Raw genomic sequence first — 24948 nt, 5'->3', positions numbered from 1 at the left:
CTACCGTGTAATGAAGCCCATAGAGTTTTGGGCACCTGCAACTCCCTCTGAGATGTATGGACATACTCAGGGAGGCAAGAAAACCTAACACTCGCTATTGCTATTCCAGTAAGTGGAAGCGTTTTGTTATCTGGTGCAACTCTAAGAGCATCAACCACATTGACTGCTCTTCTACACATATGGTTTTGTACCTGACTCCTTTACTTGACTCAGGCCCGGTCTTTAACTCTCTAAAGGTTCACTTAGCTTCTCTTTCAGTCTACACTACATCACAACAGAAGGTGTTGTGGTAGAAGATACCAGTTATTAAGGCGTTCATAGAAGGAGCAAAGAGAATTCACCCTCCTATTTCTAACCCAGATCCAGGATGGGACCTGAACGTAGTGTTGACTAGACTTATGGGGTCTTCTTTCAAGCTGCCTTTTTAATTGCTATTACTACCATTAGGAGGGTAAGTAAACTACAAGCGCTGTCAGTTCTAGACCCCTTTTTAACAGTTCACAGAGATAAGGTGGTTCTGCGTACTCACCCTAGGTTTGCGCCTAAATTAATTTCAAAGTTCCATGTAAACCAATCCATAGAACTACCAACGTTCTTTCAGAACCCCTCAAACATGGGAAAAAGAAGCCAGCACACACTTGATGTATGCAGAGCAGTCATGTTTTACATGGAAAGAACTCCAGTGTTTCAGTGGCAGCAGGTAGAGGAGGAGACCCGGTCTCCAAATCTATTATCTCTAGGTGGATTGTCAAATGCATCACACTCTGTTACACTCTTGCTAAGAGAGAACTGCCCTTCAAGCCTAGAGCGCATTCTACTCGAGGCACTGGGGCTTCCATAGCTATATTCTGTAGACACCTTTACAAAACACTATTGCCTAGACACTCATTCTGGGTCTGATTCTCAGGTGGGACAAGCAGTACTAAGGCATCTTTTCACTACTGTTCCTTCTCACATCCCACCTCCAACTCTGGGTACTGCTCGCTAGTCTATGCACAGCGTGTGATTCTCAGCAGATTAACAAGCATCAGAAGACGTGCATTACTTACCGTAAAAGCATTTCTGATGAATGTATCTGCTTAGATTCACATGCACCCACCCTTCCTCCCCCCTCGGATGGAAGGAACATAGACGTTTTAATACTTTCTCTCTTTTCTGTACTCACTCACGAAAAAATACAATCGCAGGGACCTCGATGCGTGAGGGATTATAGCTAAATCGCGTTAGGGATAATGTTACAGGCACGCCCATGTCGACGGCCCCTTTCCATTCTTGAAAGACGAGATGCAATACTCCGCTGTGACCACTGGATGTCAGACTATATGCACAGCATGTGAATCTAAGCAGATACAATCATCATAAATGCTTTTACGGTAAGTAATGCATGCCATATTTGTCAGTGGTATTTTGAGGAATTTTAGCCAATTTTAATACGTGAATCTGCAACCACAAAAATGGCTCAAATTTGTCTACAATTCCTCAAAATAGCTTGGGCCACATACCAATACAAATATGTTGTTTTACAAAGAAAACAATGTAACATTGAATGTGCAGTGTTTTTGAATAAGGTCAGGGGACAGGAGGGGAAGCATTGGGAGAAAGCAAACAAGCATACCGGGGTGTAGTGTTTCCAAACGCAACAAGGCAAGGGAGGGGAACAAGGGAGAACAAAAACAATGATCTTACTAGGCCCAGTGACTTTGAGAACACGCAAGTGCATGCGAGAGGGAAAGGGGAAAAGTGCATGGGTGGCGGGAGAAGTGGAAAGTACAGAGCAAAGGAAAAACAGATACATAATAAATAAATAATAAAAAGCAACAAACAGTGGTAGTGCAGCCAGCAAGTAGCTAGTGCTGGGATTAAGGCAACCAACAGAGTGTGCCTGGTAAGTGTAGGGGGCGGACTGCATGGTTACCGATACAGACCCCAGTGCAACGTATTGCCAGGAGGCAGTGCCGGTGGGTGGCAGAGTGAGCAGATACCTTGGCCCGCAAGTCATAGGGTAGGCCAAGTGCATGGTGCCTAGAGAGAGCAGATCAGCAGGGAAGAGGAGGGGCAAAGGCAGGAGCCAAGAGGAAGGTCTTGAGGTGCTTACGGAACCAGAGATGGTTCTCCTCGAGTTGTAGAGTGCACTAAGGCACTACTGGGATAGGGGAAACAGCGTTTTTCAGTTTAAACCTAGGAGGCACCTTTTCTTCCGGGGGTGTTTTTCCAGTGTTTATCGGAATTCAGCCTAGTTATGTCATGATGTTATAAATCTTTTATACTGTGCCACAGCACCACTGCAGTGGCTTCAGAGTGCCTCAGCTTGCCTGAGAATTGGCATATGTTGTCCCTGCCAGGGATACCAAATAGAACTGTGAAAGAAAGAGGTGGGTTGTGGAGGAGGGAGGTTGTCAAGGGGAGGGGAAAGGCATCCGGTGGGAGTTTTTTAAAAAAAAAGCATGTTGGTCCTTAGAAGTACAGAGCCTATGTAGATGTTGTCACAAGATAATCGTACTGTGTGTTAAGTGTCACCAATAAGGATCAAGGCAGATCTTTTAAATGCTTCCCCTAGTAAAATGGTGCATTGAGCATGCGAGGGTCCAGAGATGCACTCAAGCACCTTGTGTAGATGAGGAAGCTGAATTCCCCTGGTTGTGTATTAAATGTTCCCAGAGAGCTACTTCCATAATCATATTTCGAGGGGATTGGGTCCTACGACGTATTCCATATCTGTGACAGTAATCATCAGCAGCTGTGCTGCTTCGGGAAAATCTTTCGGCGTCCTGCGTCAATGACGTCGATACGCTGTCCTCGAGGGCCTCCGTCGAGCCAACGTCACCGGATGTTATAAGTAGGATGCACCACGCCCGTAGCCTCAGTTCCGTTTTTTCCACAAACGTGTTCGCTTCGGAGATCTCGGGGCGCCTCGGTTCTACTGAATCCTGTTCTTTCGGGTCTTCAAATCTGTTCGTTTGTGTACTTGAAATGAGGTCTTTGGCTTCTTCCACCCCGCGGTCAGGTTTTAAGAAGTGTCGGGTGTGCGGGTCCAAGATGTCGTTGATGGACATGCACGACGCTTGCCTCTGGTGCCTGGGGGGACCACGATACGGATCACTGTGTCGACTGCCAGTCGCTTACATCGAAGGCCTTGTGGGAGCGTAAGAAGAAGCTGCCAGTGGGTAAGGTGGCCAAGCCCTGGAAATTGCGATCCACTGGACTTTTGACGGACGATTCGAGGGGCGACTCTCTGCATCGTCGTCGTGAGTCCGGGGGGGGTCCCGGTCCAGGAGTTGGTCTCGCCATTCCTCTGCCTCTTCGAGACACTCATGGAAGCACCGTCACAGGTCGCCTTCCTCATCTGAGGACTCCGTCCGTCCGTCAGCGGGTTGCTTGTCCCAACAAGCATTCCACTCCTGAGAAATGGGATTCCTTCCGAAAGGAGATGTTGGTGATTTTTCAATCGCAGGGCTCCGGTCCGTCCGCGCCGTTGAAGGATGCCGGCCGTGACCGTGCTAGAGACACCGCGTGTACGCCTTCGGGCTCGAGCGGTCGTCGTGACCACCGGGTGTCTTCGAGGTCCCGGTCGGAGAAGGATGGTCGCTCTAGACATGCCCGTTCCAGGTCCCGATCCTAGACACCCTCGAGATCACGTGAGCCTGTGAAGTCTTCAAGGAAGACATTGACCCCTGCGGCGCCGAGGTCGTTGAGGGACTCTCCCAAGGCTCCGCCTCCGAGGAAGTCGTTGACGCCATCGGCGCCCAGGCTGTCGAAGGACACGCTCGGGGCTCTGCCCTCGAGGCCTGTGTCGACCCCGGCAAAGTTGTCAGCGCCTCGCTCAACATCAACGCCGATTCCGTCGACGCCTTTTGAGGCTGCTTAGTCGGAGGTACCCCGTGGCACGGTGGAACGCCCCAGAAAGGCTCTGGCCAAGGCTAAGAATGTCTTTGTCCCTTTTTCTGTGCCCTCTTTCCGACCTCTGGATTTTATTTCCGAGCGGGATGAGGGATCTGAGGAAGGTTTGGTGCCTGAGGAGGTGCCGTACGGGATTTTGTCTGGTCACAGCCAGATTGAAGACCTGCGTCAGTCACTGCACGACGCCAGTGGTCTGGACACCTCTCTGGAGGTGGAGTTCTGTTGGCCTGAGCCTGGCACCCATGCCGAGTCCTCGTAACAGCGCCTTATGTCGAGGGTCACGGATTACTTGGGGTGGTCTGCGCCACCTGTGGATTTTCTGCAGGATGACCTAACGGACATCCTTGACCAAGGTCCTCCAACTGACCCGGTACTGCCTTTCCATATGGCTTTGCAAAGAATGGTGGCTGCAGCTTGGACTGCTCCGGAGAGTCTCCCGGCATTGAGCAAGTCTTTGCCGCGAAAATACCGTCCAGCTAGTGGTGACCCCTGCTACTTGACCACGCACCCCACTCCGGAGAGTTTGGTGGTGCAGGTGGCCACGGCCCCAGCAAAGCAGGCGTCGTACCCTACCATCCCTCCTGATAGGGACGACAAGCGTTTTGATGGCTGGGCGGAGAAAGTGTTTTCTTCAGGGGGTATGGCTTTACAGGCAGCCAACTCTGTGTGTGCCTTGTTGCGTTTTACGCACACTCTGTAGAACTGTATTTCATTGGCGGCTGAACATATTCCCAAAGGCGAGGAACGGGATGGTTTTCTTGCTATTGTACAGGATGGCAAGGATGCTATGTGTGCGTCCGTTCATTCGGGTCTGGACATGGCGGATTGTGTCAGCCGGTGCATGGCGTCGAGCACCGTAATACGCAGGTTTGCGTGGTTGCAGAAGTCGGGGTTTGCTCCTGATGTGCAGGCCCGGCTCCTCAACATGCCCTTTGATGGTGAACATCTTTTTGGCAGCAAGGCTGACGAGAGCCTTTAGAGGTTGCAGACCTCCAAAGCTGCAGCGTAGTCGTTGAGCGCTGCAGTTCTCCAAACCTCCACCTTTTCGGGGAGGTTCCTTTCGATATTACTCATCCTTTAGTAAATCGAGAGGAACTGCAAGTCAAAGGGGCCACCGTAGGTGTGCTAGAGGTGGAAAACAGGGTACTCGAGGTGCCAAGGCCGCTCCGGCAGTTGCCTCTTTGCCCCCAGGCACTGCCGTAGCCGCTTCAGTTCAGTCATGAGGCCATGTCCCATGGTTCGCCGGTTGGGAGAAGGCTGGCGTAGCATCTTGTAGAGTGGCGTGCCATTACTTCAGATGTGTGGATTCTGGAGATCATAGCCCATGGATACTTTCTTCCTTTCCGGCAGAGGCCTCGCGACAATCCACCAGGGAATCTCTCTTTGAAGAGTCCGGATCCGCTCCTTGCACAGGAAATTCGATCCCTGCTGGAGAAAGGCGCCATACAACTGGTGCCTGTAGCGGAGAGGAACAAGGGATGGTGTTCCCCTTATTTTTTGATTTCGATGAAAGACGGGGGATTGAGAGCCATCATGGGCTTGCGCGGTTTGAACAACCTCCTCAGGAAGGACAAGTTCAAGATGGTTACTCTTTCTCAAGTCCTCCAGGCCCTTCAACCTCAGGACTGGTTGGTGTTTCTCGACCTCAAGGACATTTATTTTGATGTGCCGATCCATTCAAAGCACAAGAAGTACCTGAGGTTCGCGGTTGGCGACTCGCACTTTCAGTTTCGGGTCCTGCCGTTCGGATTGACCTCCGCTCGAGGGTCTTCACCAAGCTCATGGTGGTGGTGGCAGCGTATCTCAGGAAAGGGGGGATTCACGTCTACCCTTACCTCGACGATTGGTTGATCAGGGCGCGCTCTCCCGAGCGAGTCCAGGATCATCTGTCCGTCACCTGCCACTCCCTTCACAGGCTGGGCTTCCCCCTCAATTTAAAGAAGTCCCATTTGACGCCAACCCAGCAGCTCCAGTACATTGGAGCAGTACTCGACACTTACCTGGGGCAGTGTTTTCCTCCCCAGGTGAGGGCTTATCACATTCAGCAGATGGTGCACAAGTTTCAACACGCCCAGAGTCTCCTGGCGTTCGAGTTCCTGAGGTTGCTCGGCCTCATGGCATCCTGCATTTTTCTGGTACCGGAGGCCAGGTTGCGGATGAGATCTCTGCAGTGGGCCCTCAAGATGCAGTGGTCGCAGCCCTCCGGCGGGATGACGGACCCTGTTCAGGTGCCACCCTCGGTCGCCCACCTTCTGGACCTTCTGTGGTGGGCCAACGAAGGCAATCTGATGAAGGGGGCTCTGTTTTGGCTACCCTGGCCGGAGGTGACGATCGTGTCGGACGCATCCCTCACGGGATGGGGAGCTCATGCCAACGAGTTGACAGTCAGCGGTCGTTGGTCTCCGTCGGAGTCCAGACTCCATATCAATCTGTTGGAGCTGCGGGCCGTCAGGCTTGCTCTGAAGGCTTTTCTGCTGACTGTGCGAGGAAGGTATGTCCCGATTCTGACGGACAACACAGTGGCCATGCACTACCTCAACAAAAAGGGGGGGGCAGAGTCACTTCCTCTGTGCAGGGAGGCGATGCAGCTCTGGTTCTGGGCCATCCAGCAGGAAGTTTCGATCTCGTCAGTTCATCTGGCCGGAGACGAAAACGAGACGGCGGATGCTCTAAGCAGGCAGAGCGCAATCTCTCACGAGTGGGTGCTGGCTCAGGAGATTCTCCTGGAGATCTTCGCCCTTTGGGGGACCCCTCAGGTGGATCTCTTCGCCTCCAGTGTCAACCGGAAGTGCGAAAGATTCTGCTTACGGGAATTTCCTCCAAAAGGAGCCTTAGGAGACGCGTTCGTGGTGGAGTGGTCCTTCCCACTGCTGTACGCGTTTCCTCCCGTCCCCGTCATCCCGCAAGTGCTGCAGAGGTTACGGAGGTTCGGTTCCCGGATGATCCTCATTGCTCCGGCTTGGGCTCGGATGACGTGGTACCCGGACCTTCTCGACTTGTCCATTTGCCCTCCACGTCGTCTTCCCTACCGAGACGACCGGCTCTCACGGGAGGGGGGTCAGGTTCTCATCCAGAGGTCAGATCCTCAACCTTCACGCTTGGCTTCTGAAAGGTTGAGGTATAAGGATTGGGACCTCCCTGAAGACGTAATGGAGGTTTTGCTTTCTGCCAGACGGCCGGCAACAAAGTCCCTGTACCGTTGCCGTTGGAGAAAGTTCTGCGACTGGTGCCGGGTTAAGAATGTGAATCCTTTTGCTTTCGTTGTCCCACAGGGGCCTGCAAGTGGGTACTGTTGAAGGTTACCTGGTGGCACTGTCTATATTTAAGCGCTCGTCTGAGGAGTGTTCTTATTTTAAAATTCCTTTAATTTCTCAGTTTCTCAAGGGACTCACTAATGTGTTTCCACCGGCACCTTTCCAGGTGCCTGGTTGGGATTTGAACATTGTTCTGAAATTCCTTATGGGTGCTCCCTTTGAGCCTTTACATTCTTGTCCTTTGAGGCTGTTAACCCTTAAAACTGTGTTTTTAGCTGCGGTCACTTCCGCTCGCAGAGTGAGTCAGTTGCAGGCACTTTCAGTCAAGCCACCCTTCACTGTGTTTTATAAGGACAGGGATGTCCTTAGAGTTCGTCCTTCCTTTCTTCCGAAGGTGGTGTCGGAATTTCATTTGAGCCAGAAGGTCATTCTTCCGGCATTTTATCCTCCTCCACAACCTGGTAAGGAAGAGGAGAGGCTCCATAGGTTTAATCGTAGGAGAGCTTTACATTTCTACATTTCTCGCATGTCTCGGGTCAGAGTGGACGATCAGCTCTTTATTGGTTACGCTGAAAGGCGTTTGGGACAAGCTGTGACTAAGCAGACTTTGTCTAGATGGATTATCTTGGCAATTTCTGAATGTTACCGCTTGGCGGGTAAGGACCCTCCGGTAGGCTTATGGGCCCATTCAATAGAGAGTCTGGGTGTGGCAACTCTGTAAGTTGAGTGGTCTGGGTAGGGTGGCCAACTGTCCTGTATTTTGCGGGATTGTCCTGTAATTGGGGCTCTGTCCCGTAGTTTGCAGAGTGGCTGTGCAGGACGCAGGTTTTCCCGACTTGCTTTGTTCCCCGGAGTGTGACTCTCGGGAGACAGCAAGTCGGGACAACCTGCGTCCAGCACAGCCGCTCTGCAAACTGAAGTGGCTGTCTACACACCACGGCGCTGCCACCTGCTGCTTTCTTTCTCTGGGTGGCTCTGCGGCCCCGGCTCCTTTTGAGCCTGCATGTCGGGCTGCTAACGCTCCGACACCTGTCTTCATTCCAATGCTAATGCTTTGTTCCTGGGGTCGTGATGGTCATGTTTGCAGTTAAGCCAGGTGTTAAGAGCAATTAACAAATTTAAATTACAAATGGGGCGGGCCAAACGTGAATGAGCCTGTGACGTCATCACCACCTTGTGGGCAATTGTCCCGCAAAAGAATATGAAAAAGTTGCCCACCCTAGGTCTGGGTGCCCCCTGGCCATGGTGGTCCAGTCGTTTGACCACAGCTACAGTGTGAGGCTGTGTGACCACGGTCCAACAGGGTGACCCCTGTTCCTGGATGTCTCGACTGGGTGCCTCTCCCGTGAACCCGCGGACTGGCTTGTGTGCCTGTGAGCCAGCACGCAACTGCCTTGCGAAGTAGGTGTTCCGGGTCCCCTCAGCTGTTGGTCCGTCTGGCATACGTGCCGGTGTAACGTCACTTTTTGCTACCTGTCAGAAAATCCTACCGATAGGAAAAAGTGACGGGGTAGGAAAATATGACAGCCTGACCTGTCATGTTTTCCTACCCATCAGAAAATCCTAGCGAGAGCAGGCATTGAGCAACCCACCCAGGGGTAGGAAAAGGGGTAGGAAAAAGTGACGGGGTAGGAAAATCTGACAGCCTGACCTGTTATTTTTTCGGTATCCCTACATATTATCCCCACCAAAAATATCGCTGTATATATGGTTGTCGTGCCATAGGCAATATTTTTGGGGGGGTGTCCCCCATACATTAAAAAATAATGCTGGGGTTGCGGGGGCTGTCCCCCGCAGGGTCCATGGCTCAATATCGCTGCAAACATACAGCAATATTTTTGTATTGCGATATTTCAGCGTGGATATTAACCCGTGGAACCATTTTTCTTACCCGTCATAAAACCCTATCGAGAGCAGGCATTTGCCCGTGTACCAGGAAAGTGGGGTAAGTGGAGTAAGAGGTTATGGAAACAATTCCTGTTTTTTCAGTTTGATGACATACCCAAGTGGTTTGAAACATTTTGGGTCACTGTACTGCCTCAAAGTCAATTTTTAAGGATGGCAGCTTGCGCAACCTCTATATGCCCCACCACTGCTTTACTATTTTGATCATTAGTATTGCGAATACACAATACAAGGACATGACTGTTGACGGCTATAAGCTCAAACAATATCCAACTTACAGATTTGCCAACAGGTTGAGCTTTGTCTTCACCTTTTCTGGCAACATGTCACAACAGTACTTTACATATTGAAATGTCCATATCATTGGAAATGTTATGTTATGTTATGTTATGTTATGTTAAAGGTACCCGCGGATCTGTAAACCGGATGAGTGCGGGTAGGGTTAGTCAAGGAGGAGGGGAGTAGGAGAGTGGGAGAAGTGGTGTGCTGTTGGCAGCTTCAGCTCGGTATACACCGAGTGCTGGGCTTTGGTGCAAGTATCGGATCGGGCGAGGCCTCGTGTGCTGTAGGTTCGCTCTGTGTTGTTGATGCGGAATGGCAAAGTGCAGTATGGGATTACTGGGATAGAAATAGTTTTGTGAGTGGGTTGAGTATGCAGAAAATTGAGGGTTGGGTTAGTGCTGTCTGTATCCTGGTCCAGGTACTTCTGGTTCCGTTTGGAAAAATGCCACAACCGCCGCACACATAGGGTACATATCTGCATGCAGGTGTGCACTCACTTTTTTATAGCTCGCATGTAGCCGTACAAGAGGTTGCAGTAATGGGGTACACTAATATGGATGAGAAGAGAATTCAGGGAAGGACATAGAGAGAGGGGTACAGGGAAGGAAAGCCGACCGCGGCTTCATTGATTTGTTGGTGGCTCTGCAGCTGTGCTCCTGCTGAAGCCATGTTCCTGTGAGGGCACTGCCTCGCTGATGTCATGCTCTGCCCTCTTCTGCCGAGGTCAGCGCAAGGCAAAGCCTGTGGTCTGTGCAGCTCTCTGCACGCATGCGCAGGGACCTCAAGTTTACTTCCGCTCAGGCCTGTGTGTCTCTGGGGCGCAAGGTCTGCACAGGCACAACTTTAGCCAACAGGGGCATCATGCATCAATTATGTATGGGGCGCAGTCTGCGTGCAAGCAGCGGAGAGGAGGCATAGCTCACGGGCGGTGTAAGCCCAGTGTGTGTGTAGTCTAGGAGAAAGCATAGATAAACTGGCTGCATTGTTGTTCAGTAGCAGAGAAACACCTACCTTGACAGAATTGCGCATCTGCTCCACAAAGGCCCGCCTTTCTGTCAGCTCCCCTGGCTCTATTTTGAATTTCCGTGGGTTCGACTTCACAATGCCAACAAACAAACAAACAAAACACCCACGAAAGGCCGGGGGACTGTACTGGGGTGAATGCTTGGCTGAGCTAGGGTTCCTGAGTGTGGCAGGTTGTGCTGGGGTTTGCTAAGGTACGCATGGGTGGTTGGGGTGCTGGGGTGAGCCGCATGTGTTGCAGTGATGTAGCCGGGCTGGGAGTGATCAGGGAGTCATAGGGTATGGGGTGGGCTAGGGTTTGGGAGTGAGCGTGGGTGGATTCTTAGGGTGTGTGTGTGTTGGTGTGATGCTGCAACCAGCAGTGGGGATTCTAGGTGAGGAAGGGTGGGTAGATGGTTAGGTGTGATCCTGGGGTAGCAAGTGTGGGTGAGCTGTTGAGATGCTTGGGTGGGTTGCTGGGGCACGCTGGGTTGGGTGGGTGATGTGTTACTTTGAGGTGACCTAACGTGTGTGAATGGGGTGTTGGGGTCAGCTATGGTGTTCTGGGGCTAGTTATGAAAAATGGGTTGTTTTGCCAGGATGAGCTAGGGTAGGTGGGTATCGTGCTAGGGTAAGCTAGGGTCCTCAAGCATATGTGCTATTGTTAGCCTAGGTGGGAGGGGTCTTGGGGTCAGTGAGGTGGTGGGGTGATATTATGTTGGATGAGGCGAGCTAATGTGATGAGGTTGGGTGAGCAGGTGACATGGTTGGGTGGGTGCTGTAGATGGGGTGATGTGAGGTAGTGGGGGGTTGGCTTGGTGGAGGCAGTGGTTGGGTGGAATTAGGTGTATTAGTGTGGTGATTTTGGGCGGTCTCTGATTTCTGGGTGAGGGTTTAGGATGAGGTTAGGTCGTTGGGACATACTGGGTGGATCAAGTGAAGTCGGGTGGGGTTGGGTGTGGTGAGCTTTAGGCTGGCATGTGCTAGGGTGCATGGATGGAGAAAGGGCAAATCTACCAGCGCTTTGAGGTCATACCAATGATATATAGAGCACTATATAAATGCCAAGTAACATAACATAACATACATAGGACTGGGGTGTGTTTGGATGGTTGGGATTCACTACTGGGGTGATCTAGAGCGAGTGGGTTTCAGTGCTAAGGTAAACTAGGCTAGGTGTGTTTCGGGAGTTGGAAAGGTGACGAGACGATCTATGATGGGGTGCTAGGTTGAAGTAGGTGAGCTGGGGCCAACAAGGGTTGGTTGGTGGTTGAGGGGCTAGTGAAAGTTTGGGATTCTGGGTGGGGCTCGGCTGGGTTAATGAGTGGCAGGCCAGGGCATGCTAAAGTGGGTGAGTAAAGGGGGTGCTGTTAGGTTTCACGGCCATTTGGAGTGCTCCGTTGAGGTAGGATGAAAGGGTGGGCGGTAGGGTGAGTGTATACTGGAGGTTGGGCTACTGGGGTGATCTAGTGTGGAAGGATGAGCTGCTGGGGTGATCTAGCGTGGAAGGATGAGCTGCTGGGGTGATCTAGAATGGTTGATGTTGTGCTGGGGCGATCAAGGGTTGCTGGGAGGTATGCTGTGTCAAGCTACGGTGGGAGGCAGTGAGATGGAATGACTATACCGTGCTGGGGATGAGGTAGGAGGGGTTGTTTGAGGTGCTCTGGGGTAAGTTTTGTTGGGTGTGCAGGTTGGTGTGTTGAGCCAAACCAGGGTGGGTAGCATGCTGGGACGACATGGTGTGGGTGTGTTTGTGTGAGGTAAGGTGAATGGGTGGTGGGCTGTGGTAAGTTAGGGTCTGTGCATGTTGGGCAAAGTGGTACGGTAAGGATGTGTGGGATGAGGTAAGAGAGAGTTTAGCTTTGGTGAGTGGATGGAGTGGGGAAGGTGGTGAGTTAAGGGTGGCTGGGGTGATGTTGGTGAGGTGGTGAGGAAGCAGGCTGAGGTAGCTTGGGTGGGTTATGTGGGTGGTGTGGGGAGGTTGGGTGGCGTGAGCTGTTGTGCTGCAGTGAGTTAGGGTTGTACTGGGTGGCAAGAGTGCTTGGATAGTTCATTGCTGAGGTGAGCTTGAGTGTGTGGGTTGTAGAGCTGGATCAAACCAGGGTGGGTGGGTTTCTGTGCTGAGGTGCACGATAGGTGTACTTTCTCTCCTTATTGCTATAACTTGCACTGTACCAGTATTTAAAAACGTCACATCTGCGCTATGAATACTAGTCCTTTTGTCTCCCATTCTGGAATCTCAAACTTAAGTGTACATTCTCTTCTTATTGCTATAACTTGCACTGTACCAGTATTTAAAAACTTAACATCTGCGCTGTGAATACTAGGCCTTTTGTCTCCCATTCAGGAATCTTAATCCTAGTTGTGTCCTACCTGTCTTAGCAATAATGTGCTTTTGTTAGCTCCTTATCCTGAGTGCTGCCACCTTGGCCCTGCCAAACTTGCCTACCACTCGCTGCCTTGCCTGCCTACATTTCAACCTCTACAGTGCCTTCCCCTCTCCCTTTCACCTCTCTCCTCTCCCGCCCCACCTATGGTGCTCTCTGTCTCTCCTATCTTCTCTAACTGCTTCTCTATTGACTATCCTGCTCTCCTCACTAAATCTGGTAGGAAGACCAGAACCCTTCATATGGTCTCTGTGCTTTCACCTTTCGCCTCTTCTCCCATTAATGGTGACACCCGTTGGGACGCCCTCCTGACCACCTTCCTCTCCTCCAAAGTCATCATTAATGTTTACTGTAATGGGACCGTCCTGGTCCCAGGCCCTTCAGGCCACCCTGCACCTTTTTAATAGACTCTTCCCGCGCCTCATCAACTTCCTCTCTTCTCCTGCTCTTCCCCCTCCCTCTTCCTTGGCTACCTTGCCTTCCCCCTCCCTCTCGGGCTCCATCGACACCTCCACAGCGCGTACCTCTGATCTGTACCCCTCCCCGGAAGTCCTTCAATGAGGAAAACCTTCTCCACATTGCCACTCTTAACTCTCGCTCCGTTGTCAAGCATTCCTCCGACATCTGCTGTCTTCTCGAAGAACTTGACCTCCATGTCTTACCGAGACATGGTTCACGGAACAGCTCTGTCACCAGCTTCGATACGCTCCTTCCCGACGGCTACAAGATCCTTTCCGCACCCAGGCCCAACCGCTCCGGTGGGGGTGTAGCCCTTATCTTCCCCGAGTGGATTCCTACCTCTGTCACACCTACACAGGCCTACTCCTCTTTTGAATGCCTCGTCTGCAGGCTCTCTCTCTCCCTTAGCCATTCCCTAACTGTGGCTAATATCTATCGGCCACCTGGTCAGATTTCTTCCTTCCTCTCTGAGTGGGCGGACCTCTACTCCTCCCTCCTTGCCTCTACCACTCAACTCCTCCTTCTTGGAGACTTCAACATCCACCTGGATGCCTCCTGTCCCCCCTCTGGACACTTTTGTGACCTCTGCGACTCTCTCTCACTAACCATTCTCCCCTCTGGCCCGACTCATTCTGCAGGGCACACTCTCGATGCTCTGATCTCTTCAGACTTTCCCCTCTCTGCCCCTCTCTCCAGTCCTTTCTCCTGGAGTGACCACTTTCTCCTATCCTCCCACCTCACCCTCCCTATCCCTCAGGCTAAGTCTCCGCCATCACTGCCACCCACCTTCTTGGTCATCCGACCCATGAAGCGCGTGTCAGTTGAGGCTTTCGCCGCCACCTACTCACCCTCTCCTCCCCCTTTGGCTGACTCTCACCCTGACACAGCCCTCTCCTCGCTCCACTCTTCTATATCTGATACTCTTGATATCCATGCCCCTGTCATGAGAATCCGCCTGAAGCCCAAAGCCAAGTGTAATTCCTGGTTTGACTCGGACCTCGTCTCCCTAAAACGCAAGTGTAGGATGGCTGAGAGGAAATGGCATGCTTCAAGTTCATCCTCTGACAAACTGGCCTGCCGCCTGCTGCAAAGACAATACCGGCTCTCTGTCCTCACCAAGAAGAGAACTCCCATCCAAGCCTGCATCTCTGCGGCATCTAACAACTCGGCTGAACTCTTTAAAATCTGCAAGGAACTGGCCAATCCTGCCGCAGTCTCTACCTCTGCTGTCCCCTCCCAGGCCCTCTGCGCGGCACTGGCTTCTCACTTCATTTCAAAAACTCAGGACATCCTGTCCTCACTTTCCTCCTACCGCCGCCCTCCCCATATTCCCTGCTCTTCCTCCGGCTCTTCTGCAGCCACCCCCTCCCTCCTTCTCTGCCTTTCCCCTTTTCTCTGCTGACGAGGTTTCCAGACAAGTCCGATCTATGAAGGTCTCGTCAAAGCAGGTTCACCCCTGTTCCTCCAAAACTATCAAGGACCACATCGACTCCCTGCCTCCTGCCCTGGCTGACTTCTGCAATCACTCCTTCGCCACTGGAGTCTTACCATCCCCCCTTAAGCACTCCCTTGTGCACCCTCTTCTTAAGAAACCGTCTTCCAGCCCCTCCTGTCCAGCTAACTATCGCCCAATCTCCATCACTCCCTTCCTGGGCAAGCGCCTGGAGAAACTGGCCATCTCCCAGCTTAATCTCCACACTGAATCTGTGGGTTGTCTTCATGACCATAAGCCTGGCTTCAGATCGACCAGAAGCACGGAAACTGCTCTCCTGAACATCCGTGAAGACCTGCTCTGCAACCTTGACTCTAACACTCTGTGTGTTCTCATCTTGCTTGATCTCTCTTCTGCCTTTGACACTGTCAACCATGCCATCCTGCTCAACCGTCTCTGTGATAATCTGGGTATCCCTGGTCCAACTAGCGTCCTTCCTCTCCTCTAGCTCTATCTCTACCTGGGGTGTTCCCCAGGGATCTAACCTCTCTCCCTGGCTGTTCAACCAATATCTGGCACTCCTTGCCCACCGCATCGCCCCTCTGTGCCCCAACTTTCAGTGCTATGCGGATGATACCCAACTCATTTTCAGGCTACCCTCGGCCTCCTCCTCTCCTTCCCTCATCTCTGACTGTCTGCTATCCAGCAGTGGTGTGCCGCCAATGACCTCTGCCTTAATGCCAGTAAGACTGAGATTCTACTCATCGGCACACCCACCCCATCCTTTCCTGCAGCTCTCTAGCCGGCCTCTCTAGGCTCTCTCCCTGCTCCTACCTGCAAGGCAAAAAACCTCGGGGTCATCTTCGACTCCACACTCTCCTTCTCTCCTCACATTTCTGACGTCTCTAAGAAGTCACACTACCAGCTGCAACTCCTTAGAGGTATTCTTCCTTTCCTCTCCTTCCCCTAGAAGCTCACTGTCTCCAGAGCCCTTGTTCTCTCTAAGCCGGACTACTGTAACAGCCTCGATCTAAATCTGCCTGCCTCTACTCTCCGTCCTCTGCAACTCATTCAGAACAGGACTGCAAGACTTGTTCTTGGCCTAAAGCCCAGGGACCATATCGCTCCAGGACTGAAATCTCTGCAGTGGCTCCGACTGGCTGCGAGGATTAAGTTCAAAACCCTCAGCATTGTCCACAAGGCCTTCTGGGGTCTGGGGCCGAAATACCTTCAACTCTCCCTTCCTAAATATCTTCCTTCGCGAGCTCTTTGCTCATCCGCCTCCAACTCCCTCAGGGTTAGCCGCTACTCCAAGCAACGAGTTGGGGGTAGATCTCTCTCCGCGGCAGGGGCCTCCCTCTGGAACAGCCTTCCTGCCTCCCTGAATCTTGAGGAGAGCCATCTAGAGTTCCGGAAGCACCTCAAAATCTTCCTCTTTGCTTCTGCTTTCTCTTCCCCTCTCCCCTGCTAAACTCCGGATTGAAACTGCACTGAATCGGCACCGGGCCACTCTCACTGATCTCGGTCCCTTGCCCAGCCACCTGCCCCTGGCACTTCCTCCCTGGCAACCACTGCACCGCGGGACTGTCTCTGTATCCCTACACCCCCCCTCCGAGCACTTGTTCTGCACTTACCTTGCACTTGCCACCAGCTGACCCCTTATTTATTTATCTTATTTTCCTCTATCCCATGTACTGCACTTTCCCCTCTCCCTTGCCCCTAGCACTTTCCCTTTCCCCCCTTTCCATGCACTTACGCGATCTGAATGACACCTGGCCTAGTAAGATCGTTGTCTGTCTTCCCCATGTCCCCCCTCCCTGCCTTGTCGCGCCTTGAAACACTTGTGTATAGGCGCGTTATAAATGCCATATCATATCATACCATATCATATCATATCATATCATAGGTGTTTAGGTGGGGTGCTAGAAGATGCTGGGATGTGGTGTGCATGATTATTAGGGTGGGCATGCCCTTTAAGCGCTGCTTGCAGTGGAAAGCAAGGCATCAGCTTTCAGCGCACTCCACCCCACGCCTTCAAAGGGGCAGTGTAAGGACATTTGGTTTGTAGCAACCCAGCAGGGGCTTGTCTTGAAGACCCTGACTGATCTTGGCTTGGCCAGACTTGGCAGATCTGAGGATGAGCACAGTTCTCAGCAGAGAGCACTGAACTCACTCAGCTATCTGACAGATGCATTTACTATCAATCACACTGTTTCAGGAGCAGTACAGTGAGGTTCCATCCAAACAACACTGTACCCCACCAGTAACTGTGCTTCTCATAGCACTGCCTGTTCTCTTCTAGCAATAATCACACCCCTTCAAGCTCTAGATGTGCTCCTCTGCCAATAAGCACGCCTCCATAGTACTAGATGCACTAAATTAATAATGCTAATGTATCTCCGCTCCTCCCCAAATTCTGACCCCTACCAAGGACTGCCTGCAGCCCTCTCCCTACGATGGACCAAACCAGGCTGTGGTGCGGGCCAATACTGCCACCATCTCTTCAAGCACTGCCTCTGTTCCCCACTATGCACTTCCTGCTATCCTGCCTCTCCATAACCTTGCTAGTCTCTTCCCTATATTCTGCTTCCTTTTCCACACCTTGTCTATACTCCTTTTCCTCTTGTGGTCCTAGCTACTCACACTCTTCTTATACTTCGTATCCCAGTGTAAAGGAGGTCCCAGACATGATCTGCACCCCTGCCCCTCATTTCGAGCTACCAGGAAGGTACTCGCCAAGGCACGTGACGTATGAAGAGCAAATGAACCAACAGAGGGCTGCACTTCGACTCTACCCAGTGTACATTAGAAGATCCGTACCTGTTGAAGCACCCATAACCAGACAACCCTGGGCGGCACGGTACCCTATCAGACAGCCATACCAGCCGCTGATATGAAATCAGGAGTGCCTACATAGTGCCTACATACGGTCCACGAAGAGACCCCAAGAGCCCTAATGGAAGGCCAGTGGAAATGACACAAGGGCCTGAACAGACTCGTGAATGAACAAAAACCACTATCGAATATAACAAGCCAGTGTAAGTGATACGAAAATAAATGTAATGGATACAAAGAAGAGACAATGTTAAAACGTGAGAAAACGGTTCCACAAGACAAGATGGAAGCAACCGACCTGTTAACCGTCTGTAAATAGGCTTGGAACGCAAGATGCTAAGTAATCGATACTGCTTGCAATGCTTAGTAGAAGATAGAACGGCAAGCGCCAACCATATATCTACCTCGATAAGGCACAGTATACAAGTGCGACTCCATTTTGTAAAAGCAGAAATGTACCCAGGCTACCAGAAGCCTGACAGGCCAAGTTTCACAACCCAGCCAGAACAGAGAGGAAGAGCGGAATCGAAACTCAACAGAGAGCGGCTCATGCCTGGGAAATCGAGGTCACCCAGAGAAAGGGAGGAGAGCGTCAGCTCGCAAGAATCAAACTTCAGAGCATACCAGCTCGCCCGTGAAGGTCAAAATAAGAGAGGCCCAAACAGGTGGCAGGGCCGAAGCAGAAGTAAATACAATAAAAGCTGGAAACTGAAGCAAATTTATGGTGAACAGACACATGACCTGATGTCATCCAGAACCCAGAATGCCATAACTTTTCCCGATAAGAGGCTACAGTCCCGAGGACAAACCATGCCAACTAATTGACACATAGCCCTAAGAAACTGATTGATTAAAGGGAGGCAGGGTGAAACTTGGTACACCAGGTCCTTGGGTGTCCATTCTGCATGCTAATTAAAATGGGGATTTATGTCTAGGGGTGTAACCTGCCCAATCACAATGGACCAAGTTATCTGGAGTCCTATAGATAGTAGAACCAATGAGACTTTGTACTTATAGTGACGCCAATCACGTGTGATGTAGACGCCCACCCGATTAGAGTTATCCAATCCGCATGCCCTATTATCATATACAGATATAGCACCTATACTTAAGTTACCTTTCTTAACCAATTATATTGCATGTCGAGTTTTTGTAGTGTATATTGCCTATAAGAATTGCTGTTCAACTGAAGTTCGAGGAAGTCGGAGCGAGACAGGTGTTTACACTACTGCAGATTTCCATGTGTTTCTCTATTTGCTGTACTTGTCATTAAACGGACTTCCCTTTGCCAAACTACTGAGTCCCCGTTATTGAGTCGTGTCGGAGTAAGTGAATCCTGCACCCCCAGTCCTCACATGGTGCAGCTATCTTGTCTTACAAGTTCTAGAGGGTGAGCGCTGACCAATGGGCCCGTCAGTGAATTCCTCTCCTCCTGAACACCAGTATTGTCCTTGCCACACCCTGCCTATGTGCTGCCCTATGTTGCCTTCCACCCCATTTCCCTACTTATGCTTCTTCTATATGCGTGTCCGCCCCCGTACTGCTCCCTGCTTATGTCCTTCCGTGCGCTGTCTTTCCTCTTTGTGCCTTGTCTATACATCTCTTACCAGTGTTGTCCTTGCTCTCTGTGCCCTATATATGCCCGCTTCCCATTGTTGTGCTCCCTCTCCATGACCCGGAAATGCTTCTGCGATTGTGGAAGTCATCTCTCCACACCTTGCCTATCCTACTCTTCCCAGTGTTGTCTTTCCTCTCCTCACCCAGCTCATACTCCACTTGCCAGTATTGTCCTCCTTTTTCACGCCCTACTCCTCTCGTCCGGGTTGTTCCCCCTTTCCATGCCCTGCCTATGCTCCTCTTACCAGGGTGATCTCCCTCTCTGTGCCCTGTCTATGCTCCTCTTATCAAGGTGGTCTCCCTCTCCACGCCTTGCCTATGTCCTTCCATTCCTGTCCTCCCACTCCACGCCCTGCCTAGGCTCCTCGTCCCAGTGTTGTCCACCCTCTCCTCCTGTTCCTAGTCTCGTCCTCCCTCTCCACGCCCTGCCTTTGTACTTCCATTGTTGATCTCCCTCTCCACACCCTGCCTATGTCCTTCCATCGCTGTCCTCCCACTCCACGCCCCCTGCCTAGGCTCTTTGTCCCAGTGTTGTCCACCCTCTCCTCCTCTTCCTAGTCTCGTCCTCCCTCTCCACGCCCTGCCTTTGTCCTTCCATTGTTGATCTCCCTCTCCACACCCTGCCTTTGTCCTTCCATTGTGGTCCTCCCTCTCCACACCCTGCCTATGTCCTTCCATTGCTGTCCTCCCACTCCACGCCCTGCCTAGGCTCCTCGTCCCAGTGTTGTCCACCCTCTCCTCCTCTTCCTAGTCTTGTCCTCCCTCTCCAGGCCCTGCCTATGTCCTTGCATTGTTGTCCTCCCTCTCCACACCATGCCTATGTCCTTCCATTGCTGTCCTCCCACTCCACGCCCCCCTGCCTAGGCTCCTCATCCCAGTGTTGTCCACCCTCTCCTCCTCTTCCTAGTCTCGTTCTTCCTCTGCACACCCTGCCTTTGTCCTTCCATTGTGGTCCACCCTCTCCACACTGTGCCTATGTCCTTCCATTGTTGCCCTCCCTCTCCACGCCCTGCCTGAATCCTTTCATTGCTGTCCTCCCTATCCACGTCCTTTCTAGACTCCTCGTCCCAGTGTTGTCCACCCTCTTCCCAGTCTCGTCCTCCCTCTCCACGCTCTGACCGTGTTCTTCCCATTGTTGTGCCTGCATCCCCAAGCTCTGCTGCCACCTACCCCTTCCTTCTGTGTCCTCGGTTATTTATAACCACTCGCTGCACAGAGATCAGTAAGCCGTCCACTCGATACAACTCCTGTGTAAGTTGCAGAGGAGCCCAGGGGAGTGACAGGGGACACCAGCTGGGCAAATGGAGAGAAAATAAACCCCAGTACCAAACTGCCAGATCTGAGGATGGGGAACACACACCATGGCGCGATAGCTGGGCAAAGCAGGGGCTGCTCACACAGCAGTAGTCTGTATTGGGTCAAGCATTGATAAACCCATGGCTATCGGGGCTGTTTGCAATGCAAGTACCCTGGGCTGTGCACAACACACCTGTTAGCTGTACACAACGCATTGACTTTTGAGCATGGGCGTACATACATACTCCCTGTTGGGCTAAGTGGCTCAGGCTCTTCACACCGAGAGAGTTGTGCCCAGTATCGATGAGTAAAAGTACTAATACATGTTGTGAACTTTGTGTAATGGTCCCACGTGTTGTTGCAGTCAGTTACTGGGGGAGGCGAGGGTGCCAAGCTGCTGTGTGGGTGTGTGCAGGGCTTTGTGTATTGCCATTGCCACCGTTGAGTTGTCGAGCTGTATGTGGAGCAATGTAGGCTTTGTGAAGGCTTCTGTTGTGCACCGATGCCTGTGTGTGCTGTGAAGACCACATATAGGGACTGAATCTGATTCATGGAATTTTTTGCACGATTCAAAGTGACTTTGCACTACTGCAAAGTCACTTTTCAGCAGTGCAAAGTCAGTTTGAACCGTGCAAAAAATTCAATGAATCGGGGCCCATAGTTGGCAACGGCAAACCCTGTGCGTTCTACCGTTGTACACCGAGGGTTGTGTGTACTGTGAAAACTGTTCTGTCCCGAGGCAGTAAAGACTGTCTGTATGGTGCAAGCTGCTGGTGGCTCCTGAGCACTGTGTGCACTGTCAGAGCTGTACACGGAATGATGTGTGTATTATGAATGCTGCTGTTGCACACTACAGTGAGGAGAAGTGCATACATAAGGCTGGTGTAGAGTTATGTGTGACTGTGTTGTGAAGTTTGCTGGTGTGTACACGGTGCATGGTCAAGACGGTATACTCAGTGGTGTGTGTGTATTATGAAGGCTGCTCATGTTCACTGAACATTGTGTTTATTGTGAAGGCTTGAGCGCGCAAGTACAGAGCTGTACGGAGACCTGTATCATTGAGGCTTATTGAGAGATGCACGCAGAGTGCACTGTGTATTCAGGCTTCCTGCACACGCTGAGGATGAGTACGCATGCGCAGTCAGCAGGACTTATCACAAATATGTACGTGTATGCGAACTAAATACATTATTATCACATTAATAATGCACTTTGTTCACATACACATACATATACATTTTTTACAGATTCTTTAATATGTTTTGCACATTTAGTGCTTACTAGAATCCTGGAGGTTATAAAACAAAGTGTCCGCTGGGTTCAGGTTCTTTCATCTGCAGGGTTCGTGCTCTGTCCGTCCCTTTTGGAGTCGCTCCTGACACGCTTCACTCTACTCTGTTATTTTAGTTAGCGTGGCTCTCATAAAGTGAAAAGTATTGCACCCCGGGACCTCAGAAAGACAGGCACACCACATTCCTAGTGTCAAAAAAATCCTATTCTTTAAGTAATGACTGAGCATGCGCACGCTCAGTCAGCAGGGTAGGATTTTTTGAGACATAGCAAAAAGTGACGTTACACCGGCAGGCCCAGACATAACAGTATTACAGAAAGCACCACACTATATGCTGTAGATAGTCTTTTACATTGTTGCTGATAGAGACTACGCCGTACAAATGTAACGACCTTTTTCTTGGTTGTTTTTCAGCTCTGTAGAGAACGGAAGGCCACCTGACCTTGTTGATTGGGCCGTTGCGGATGTTTACAGTTACTTCAAGGCAGCAGGATTTGAAGAACAAGCCCGCGCTTTTCAAGAGCAGGTATGCATGCTACAGAAATTAGCATGCTGTTTTATGTAGATTAGAATATTAGTAATATTGCTAATTTTCGTCAAGTAGGTTGAATCAGGCTGTTTAATTTACAGCGTGAAAACTCCTTGGTCGGCCACATGGTGTCAGCATTACTCCTTTTACAAGAATATTCCCTCCTTTGTAATTGTTTGTGGCGAAATAGATTATCATACACTCATTTTTTTACGGATGATTTCATCAGCACGTCGGAGATGGTGCCTTTGAAATCTGCACTATGAAACCAACACTGTTCCCATTCTAGTTTTTTCATTTACCAAACTTAAAAAGGCAATGAACTAAAGGCTGGGCATTTGCAAACAACTTCTGCCTTCCTTAACTATTGTTTACAACATGCCCAGCGCACTAGTGGAGGGTACATGCTAGCGGGCAGAGCCGCCTTCTATTTTTATAGAGGGCACACCGTTCCACTTAGCAGGGGCAACAAGGTGGGGGTTACTAACGAAAAAGTCCTTATTTATTGTGTTTGGTTTGTTGAAAACCTTTTGCAATTAACATTACAAAGCTGTGTATATTGCAACCATTTGCAAACATTTCCAAATATTATTTATAAAAAACATACAAAACCTTAATGTACAAAATTGATCACTGCAATAATTTGGGAATTTTCGTTACCATTCAGAATTCTTATTTAGAAGTCATAAAAAAAAATCATTTTAAAACCATTTTTTTACTTAATTGTAAGCGTATAGAAAGGATCTGGACAATCAATAAACAAACGAACCAGAGTTTCAACCCCAACCTAACAAAATCTGCATAATCGTTGTTCCCTGGGAACCTTCTACCTGCAGCATATGATCTCCCTGGTTGGATATAAATGTAATCCAAGACGTGAAAAAAAACTCATCCATTTCCTGTTAGGAAACTTACATAGATATTGTGGTAGTGTGTTCATAGCTTTTTCGGTGTCTACAATATAAGAAAATAGTTTATATTTACAATCGGAGAGTTGTAATTTCCTCATAATCCAGGTAAAATTCTCTTAATGATCAGATGGTGAATTTACTGGCTCCAGGATAGTAACACCTTCTTGGATCCACGACTTTTCAGCGCAGTGGAGGCCCTGGAATGCATTAGGCCAAGCAGATCTGTATAAAGTGAGTTTACCATTGGATCTAAAATGTTTCTAGAGACGTCTTCCAATTTATTACACATCGAATAGCAAGACGTCTGAGTTCATAGCTAAGGATTGCCATGGGAACATCATTTGGGAGACTCAGTACTTTTTTCTAAAAAAGAGATTACATTTTTATTCAATCAAGGTTGAGATTAAATGGACACTCTTCCGCACCATATGTACAGAGGCGTAGCTAGGATTGTCTAACAAGTGGGCTCTTAAGCTGATGTAGCTGAGCCCACCACAGTGACATTAAGATCTGTAAATGCCCACACAGTGCTGCTTGGTGGGCATTTACAGATTTTGGGTGGGCCTTGCCCGCTCAGACCCTACCCTGTCTACGCCTCTGCATATGTAATTTTAGGTAACACTTGTTGATTATAGAATCTAAGTGTTGGAATAATGGAAAATCAGCTCTATTTACCATATATCTCCCTAATTTGCACCACTATGGTAATCGCGTATGAACTAATCTTGCCCATGGTTTCCTATTGGTTTATCGATCCGTAGATTGTATAGCTTAGATATTTCCATTGCTCTACCTTTCCCAAACGGTGGGGGGGAGGGTCACTAACGAAAAAGTCCTGTTTTTTATCTAGGAAATCGGTTTCTTCCACTGTGTAGTCAAAGAATGTAGCAAGACCCAGCTACCCATCTTCATGGGCATCCTTGCCCAACTACATCACCACCACAGTCTAGAGCGGTTCCAGCTGGTGCATTTGTAAAATGGATGGGTGTAAATGTTGCCCTGAATTTAACTGGACGAGCGCCCCTGGACTAATCCAGTAAGGTTTTGGCTGTTGTGTTCCCTTAGAAAATGTTTAAAATAATGGCTTGAAATTGTGCATTTTAAAGCATTAATTACAGAAACTCTGCCTTTTACAGTAATAATCGCAGAAACATTGGGCATCTAAGTGGAGCAGAGGTGTCTCCAGATGTTTTGGACTATGACTCCTGTGATCACTCACTGTTGGGAATGCTGGCTCGGACTAATGGAATATCTAAGAGCCAAAGGTTGCAGACCCCTGGTGTAGAGTCTACATTCCGTTCTGCAGGGCAGCACATGAAACACTGCAATAGATGCAAGGCTAGCAACAGTTCAAATGAGTATTTTGTGACTGGTGTTGATGCTGGCTGTCCCCAAAGGAAAAAAGCAGTAGGTCTCCCTCAACAATATTTTTCCCCACTTTCAGGCAGGTTCTGCCCAGATCATGAGGTCTGTCCCCCATTTCATGATTTTCTGTGTACAAAGAAAGTAATGCGGCTGGTCGGTCTCAATAATACACTTGGTGTGAAAATGCTGTTTTGCCACAGCAAGAAAACGTCTACGCATCTGAAATAGTCAAATTGTTTGTACGCAGAAGCTAAAAATACAAAAAGTTCGACCCCAATATGCCACCAAATGTATAGCACTCAGGGGCCCTCAGATGGTTACAATAATTCCGAAGTACAAGCATATTATGGCGTGTAGACTTCCTTCTCTTTCCTCTAGAGGATGACCAGAGGTGGGAATGTGCAAGGACTCGCAGGTAAGTGGTCACAGGGAAAACAGCTCCTGCATAGATAAACGCCAGCAGATAAGTGCATTTAGGAAGAGACT

At 50.1% G+C, this 24948-nt stretch overlaps 1 protein-coding gene across 3 annotated transcripts in view; it reads left to right on the top strand.

Moving 5' to 3' along the window:
- Positions 1–24948, top strand: part of SAMD13 (sterile alpha motif domain containing 13) — a 549350-nt gene that overhangs the window by 433618 nt on the left and 90784 nt on the right. For all 3 annotated transcript variants that reach the window (XM_069641605.1, XM_069641603.1, XM_069641604.1), the window contains one exon: positions 22072–22183. In XM_069641605.1, the coding sequence (XP_069497706.1) occupies positions 22072–22183 (112 nt within the window). The remainder of the gene's footprint in view (positions 1–22071; positions 22184–24948) is intronic.

This window comes from Ambystoma mexicanum, chromosome 1q (genome assembly GCF_040938575.1).
Source record: "Ambystoma mexicanum isolate Mex_15411 chromosome 1q, UKY_AmexF1_1, whole genome shotgun sequence".
NCBI lineage: Eukaryota > Metazoa > Chordata > Amphibia > Caudata > Ambystomatidae > Ambystoma > Ambystoma mexicanum.
Note: the sequence above shows the minus strand (reverse complement) of the source record. Positions and strands in the feature narration are given on the sequence as shown.